Source organism: Centrocercus urophasianus, unplaced genomic scaffold, assembly GCF_019232065.1.
Source record: "Centrocercus urophasianus isolate 14NV4802_14NV808 unplaced genomic scaffold, USGS_Curo_1.0 seq_13, whole genome shotgun sequence".
Taxonomy (NCBI): Eukaryota; Metazoa; Chordata; class Aves; order Galliformes; family Phasianidae; genus Centrocercus; species Centrocercus urophasianus.
The window spans coordinates 887,422-894,230 of NW_024884475.1; the positions used below are offsets into that span (position 1 = coordinate 887,422).

At 56.0% G+C, this 6,809-nt stretch overlaps 1 protein-coding gene across 1 annotated transcript; it reads left to right on the plus strand.

The window, feature by feature from the left end:
- The first annotated feature begins 206 nt into the window (after positions 1–206).
- Positions 207–2,059, plus strand: LOC122157301 (homeobox protein notochord-like). Its single transcript, XM_042812870.1, is given in 4 exon segments — positions 207–417; positions 1,378–1,562; positions 1,950–2,033; positions 2,036–2,059. Coding segments are annotated over 4 exon segments (504 nt in total).
- The last annotated feature ends 4,750 nt before the right edge of the window (positions 2,060–6,809 follow it).

A 6,809-nucleotide genomic window follows, 5' to 3' on the forward strand; every position in this document is an offset into this window, starting at 1 on the left:
TACAGAGCCACAAAACGGGGCTCAACTCACAGCTCTGGGGGCTGCGCCCTTCCAGCACCAAAGCACAGAGGGCACAGCCAGGGCGGCCATCGGGAGGTGCCGTCGGGGCGGTCCCCGCCCTCCCCATCCCATCCCACCCCCCCCCCCCCCCGCTCCCATTGCCGGCCCTATAAAAGCGGGCGGCACATCCCTGAGCCCACCCCGCCATGCCGCCCCCGGCCCCTCCGCCCCCCGCCCGGCCCGGCCAAGCTTTCACCATCGCAGCGCTGCTGGGACGCTCCTCTCCCCCCCCGGCACCTCCACCACCACCGACCCCTTCGCTGCCACCTCTGCCGCATTGGGGGGCACCTCCCGGGCCGCTCTGCGCTGCGTGCTGCGGACCCCCGCCCGCCTGGGCTGCTCGCCTCGGGGCCACAGGTAGGGCCGGGGCTGCGGGGAGCTCCGGAGGGAAAACATCCCCCATGGGGAGGTCTCTAAAAGGGGGCCTTCTTCCACCTCCCCCCGCCCCGGGTTCCCGTGTCCGCATTTCCCATAAGAACGCCTCAACCTGGGGACTTTTTCCATCTTTCCAGGAGGGATCTGGCTGCCTTACTCCCCTTTCCACTGGGGACTTTATTCCACCTCTCCAGCAGGGACTCTTGACCGCCTCTCCCATAGGGACATCTCCAAATGGGGATCTCCTTCTACTTCCCCACGGTACTTTTGTCCAACTCCCCCCCAAGGGGACCCAACTCCAACTGGGAAAGCCCTTCTCAAGGGGATCTCTTCTGTAGGGTCACCTCTAAATGGGGACCTCTCTACAATTCTGTAACCAGGACTCTTCCCTTAAAATCATCCCCAGCTTGGGGACTTTCATCCACCTCTCCAGATGGGACCCCAGTCCAACACTCCCACGGGGACACCTCCAAATGGGAAGCTCTTTCCAGGAGACCCCCCCTCCCTCCACCCCCACCTCCAAATGGGACCCTTTTCCAGCTCTCCAATGTGGGCATCTCCGAATGGGGATCTCCTTCCACTCATAGGATCACTCTCGAATTGATACAGGCTGGTTTAGGGCAGGGACTTCCTTCCATCTCTCCCCCCCTTAGGGACATCTTCAACTGTGGGCATTAATTCACCTCTGCAGGAGGGACCGTTGTCCACCTCTCCCATGGGGACATCTTAAAACGGTGGACCTCCTTCCCACCTCTTCAAGGTGACCCCTTCCAAAGGATTCCTCTCCAAGAGGGCCCACCTTCAAAGAAATCTTCTCCAAATGGAGAACCCCATCCTGAGAGACCCCTCCTGCCTCTTCCATGGGATTCCTCCACTCCAAGAGCTCCTGTCCCCCTCTTATCAACCCCTTGCCCCCTGACCACCGTTTTCCCTCACCTCCAGGCTTCCTGCTCTCCAAGTGCTGCTTCCCCATCTTCAAAACCAAAGCTGGCAAAGCCAAACGGGTGCGCACCATCTTCACCAGTGACCAACTGGCACGGCTGGAGAAGGAGTTTGCCCGGCAGCAGTACATGGTGGGCACGGAGAGGTGCCTGCTTGCCTCTGCACTGCACCTCACCGAGGAGCAGGTGAGATCTGGGAGGTGTGGGGGGGATCTCCAAGTGATTGCTGGTGCTTTATGTGAGAGGAATGGAGGCTGTTACGATGTTACGATTGGGGAAACTGAGTCACAGGGTGGTTATCCTGATGTTGTATGGAAGCATCAGGCTTGCGGCCAGCTTGAATTTGGGTCTTGGTTGCAGCTTATCTGTATGAAGTCAGCTCCTGGGGGGCAGTTTGTCTCCATGCTGGGGACAGAGCGTGGCAGGGGGGCACTTACTGGTCAGGGGGGCACTTACTGGTCAGGGGGGCACTTACTGGTCAGGGGATGATGAAGCTGTGGGCTATTAGGGCTCAGTGTAGGGTCTGGACATGAAGAATTTGAGTTTCCAAACCAATCTTCATTTCTTCCAAAGGTGAAAGTCTGGTTCCAAAACCGAAGAATTAAGTGGAGAAAACAAAGCCTGGAACAGCAGCAAGCCAAATTGGCCAAGATGGGCCTGGCCACCTCACAGAGGAGCCCTGACTCCCAGAGCCACCGTGGTGACGAGGACAAGGACTGCCCAATGGGGACTGAGGGCATCCAGGAGGACACAGGCTCAGCCCTGGGCTCGGGGGCTGCACCTCCCTCTGCACAGACTGTGGCAAAGTGCTGCTGAGCTGCCAGGGCTGCTTATTTGTATTTTTATTTTCTGTGTATTATATATGAATGTATCATAGCTGGCAATGGGGGTATCTAATATATACAGGGCTTCGATTATTTTTGCAGTGCGAAAATAAATTATTTATGCGACTCTTGGTTTAGAGGAAAGCCCAGGTCTTAATGTTGTCCCTCTGTCTCACGGCCTGTTTGTCTGTCCTTTAATTCCTGGGTGGGAGAAAAGGCAGTGCAAGGAGAGGGGGAGACGATGGATGGAGAAGGGACAACGTAGGGAGAAAAGAGGACGAAGGAAAAGAGAGAGGATGGATGGAGATGTGATGGAAGCTGCCCTTTGTTTCGGCTGTTTCTCAGGGCCAGGATTAGCCAGGCTCTTCTCAAAGAGCCCAAACTGTGCTAATAATGTCTTCCCATGTCTGACAGAGCCCCAAGTGCCAGCGGGTTTAAGCACTAATCTCGCATACCGCTGGGTTTATTGCAATCATCCCTGAGACAACGGGGTTTATGGGGATGTTTTGATATCGCTCAGCTGGGGGCTGAGCTGATTGAGGGGGTTACTCAGGCCACCTTTAATCCCCAGGAGCTGGCGATGCTCTGTGTTGGGGTTCCTGAGCCAGGAGATGCTCTGCAGCTCCAAGAGAGGAGTAGCTGTAATGAAAATGGGAGGCTTCGATTGCCTTTTTCAAATGGCAGCTGAATGAAGCTCTGCTCCACTTCAGCACTTCAGCAACCAGGTGGGTGCTCAGAGCTCATGGTGCTCAGCTCCCATCTCACACGTGATGTGGGATGGATGGGTGCTGGGGATGCCTCCCTCCCCCCCAGCAATTAATATGTTTTCAGTGTCCTCAGGGTGAGGACCTGCAGGACAAAGCAGCTGTTACCGTGATGATGGGGGGAATCAGATCTGATGGTTTCCAGAGCAAGGTGGAAATGTTCCTCATATTTATAGAGTTGGGATCAAACCCATCATGGGAAATAAAGGAGAATGATGCTCTGAGAGCTTGGGGAGGTCTGGGATCATCTCATCCTGGACTGAGCCTTTGCTGCTGGCTTTCCCACAAACGCTGTGCAGAAATGCAGTGTTTTTTTGGCTGCATCCTTGTGCTCTGCAAGCAGCCCCTCACCCAAAGAGCCCATCAACCCCTTCCCCAGTGCTGTGTATCACCGAGCTGCTCTGTATCACCGAGCTGCTCTGTCACCCCTCTACAAAATGGAGAAGAGCTGGTTTTCAGTGGAGTGGCTGCTAATTGCAAGGCAGCGAGAACTGAGAGGCCTTCTTAAGGGGATAAAGGTTATCAGGGTTGCAACACCGAGCCTGCCTGAGCAAAATCTCACCTGGTGCCTGCAGGTGGATAAACCGGGGCTCCTTGCGAGACAAATGGGGGCATGGATCTGTTCAGAGAAGCTCAGGCTGCGTAGGGAAGGATGGCTGGGGAGGGATGCACAGCCCCAGACTGCCAATAGGGGTGAATAGGTGCAAATGGGTGGCTGCATCCGTGGGATGGGAGAGGAGCTGAGATAGCAGGAGAGATAATCGGGTGGATAATCCCCATACCCCCCCAGTGTCCTTCCTGCCAAGATTACTCCTGCTGAGCGCAGGGCGACGGATGGACACGGCGTGTTTGCATGGGGATGTAGGAGTCTGCAGGATGCTGGAACGGCTGCCAGCCCCCAAATCCTCCTGTCCTGGGCACATCTGTGCCCCTTTCCTAAGATGGCAGCCCTGCTCTCCTCGTCTCCCTTTTTTTTTTTGGGGGGGGGGGGGAGGGTTGCTAAATGGGATTACGGCGTGCCTCGGAGGGGCGGCAGCGCTGGGGACAGCCAGGCACATTTCCCAGCTCTGTCTCATCATGTAATCTTGTTAAATGATCAGAGAGCATTCCCCCCCCCCCCCCCCCCTTCTCCCTCCCCTTTAATTCTCGATTGAAACATCAAACAGAGCCACCGGGGGCTGCCAGCAGCTCCACCTGCTCTGGGAAGTAAAGGAGGAATGGGCACCGCGTCCCTTCGTCTGCAGCTTTCTGGGGTGGAATCCCCCTGAGCTCACATTGGAACAGAGACTCACAGAACGGCCTGGGTTGCAAAGGACCGCAATGCTCATCCAGTTCCAACCCCCTGCTATGTGCAGGATCGCCAACCAGCAGCCCAGGCTGCCCAGAGCCACATCCAGCCTGGCCTTGAATGCCTGCAGGCACAGATCAGCTTCTCCTGCTCGAATCACATCTGGCCAAGAGAGGAGGCACCGACTGACAGCATGAAGCTCTCAGCTGGGAAGCAGCACCTGGCTGGTACATGAAAACAGGGGCAAAGCGGGGTGAGCTGCCTGGGAATGCGATGAGAACGAGGGCTGCAGAGGGCGAAATCTCTGCATTTAGAGTCGCATTCCTGAGGCTGGGGACTCAGCCCGCAGTGATGCTCTGCACCGGGACCGTTCCCTCTTAAGGTTGTGCCGTTGGTCCCTTTTGGATACGGGTCGGGTCGATCACGAGCCAGCTGGGCTCTCGCACAGCGCTCACCCCTCTGCTCTCCTCCGTCCCCTCTGTGCACGGCAACATCCCGAGCTTTTGCAAAAGGGTTCCCAGTGGACAACGCAGCTGATTTTATTTCAAATCTTGATTGCGTCAGCACCATCCAGTCCCGATGGGTTGGGATGAACGGCAGGAGGGGATCTTGTAGGAGGCGCCGGGTCGGCGGGCAGCTAAAGCACCCCAGGCGGCAGCAGCATCTCGGGGCTGCCGTGCTTTCGTGCCTCAGTTTCCCCGTTCCAGACATAGGGAAACGCAGCCTGGCCCTATCAGCCCAACTCTTCTCATCCCTGCCGAGAGCCCGGCAGGACCAGGCCTCCGCTCTGCCCCATCCTTTCCCCCCTCCCCGTCCCTCTTTATTGATTTAATAAGATGGAGGGGAATTAACGGGGCCGAAGCATTGGGATAATGAAAGATGAACAAAGGGGCAGCGCTAGCAAAGATGCTGCCAGCTTTTAATGATGAGGCCGGGCAGATCCCCTGCTAGCTGTCCCTTTGGAGTGGCGATTAAGAACATACTGTTATTGTTAAGGCCGAGAGATAAATCCCTGCACCGTTTCTGATGTGATCAGCCGGGGCTTCTCCCTACAATTTGTGATCCTATTGTGGACGGTGTTTGCCCTGGGCAAGGAGAGTCTGGGAACCACTTATGAACCATCCTTTGGTCATTAGCCTCCTCATTAGGAGAGAACAATGTCGGGGAGGAAAGATAATTGAAGGGAGCAGCACTCAGGGCTGTGCCGGCGCTGCCTCAGTTTGTCGGTAATTCCCAATTAATTTGAAATGCGTGGTTTGGGGATGCTCTTAATAACCGCATCCATATTGCGAGCATTTTGGGGCTCCTGGTGTCAGCCTGATGATGACGTGGACTCAAAGCCATGGATTTGGGGCTAAGGATTCTCCAAGGAGCCCGGAATTAGGGGCTAAAAGTTGGGGAATCGGATCCTGACACGCAGCGATGTCCCCAGCACACGGGGACACCCCGGCTCCTTGCCCCGGGGACGGCGGGGGGAGAAGCAATTCCTCAGGATGCTTGACATTATCAAGTGCTAATGAGACCTGGATGGGGCTGGGGTGCTTTGCAGGCCATTACCCCAAATTAACCTGACAATGCAGCCGAGGCCAACGTCTGAAGGAGGGCTGGGTTGTGTATTGGCTGTCTGAGGCCGGGGGCAGAAGGATGCTGCCCTTCTGCCTTCTCTCCCCTTGCAGAAAGCGTTTTTGCATCTTGCAGGGTGGGTTTCGGCGGCGTGCCTGCATTCGGATCAGCATCCCGAGGGCTGGAGGAAGGCGGTGGGAAGGGAGAGGGCTGGGGGGAGGGAGGGGAGCAGGGCTGTCTGCTCTAAGGGCTGCAGTGTGTCGCCTTTTTCTTGGAGAAAACATGTCCCCACGTCCCCTCCTCTCCATCCCTTCCTCCCCACACTGCTGCTTGCACGGGGCTTTCACCAGTTCAGCAGCCAATGGCTGGAACTGGGCAGAAGCAGCATCTCTCACAGCCAGCAGCCACCATATACTGGGCTGGTCGTGTCCCTGCTGCCTGCAAACTGGGCTCCCAGATGCCACGGCTCCTGTCCTCCCCCTAATTTGGGTCTGTTAATGAGACCTTGCAAGGTGCTGAGGATGCAGAAGGTGAAGCAGATGGTGGCCACTCCAATGTCCCAGCACAGCTGCGTGCTCCCAGAACAGAAAGCACAGGCAGAAATAATAGCAGGCTTCAGTAATCACTTTTCTAGACTTTCTGATGAGTGAACCGACATATTGGCAAACCTTGTCCATGGGAGGGGGATTGGAATTAGAGGATCTTCGGTTCCCTTCCAACCTAAGCCATTTTGTGATTCTATGTATCAGTGGACAGAGAGCCTCACGTTCCTCTTCTCGTGGTGAAGATGAAGGCCCTTTTCCCTTCCTCCAGTGGGATTTGGTGAGACCTGGCATGGGAAGGGGCAAACCAGGAGATGTAGGGAAATCCCCCATTGCCTTTCTGCAGGCATCCATCCCCACCTGGGTGAGCAGAGGAAAAAGAGTGCAAAAAATCTGACACGTGTAGATCTGACTGTCAGTACTCTTATTTCTAAGCCAGTTTTGTTGGATTT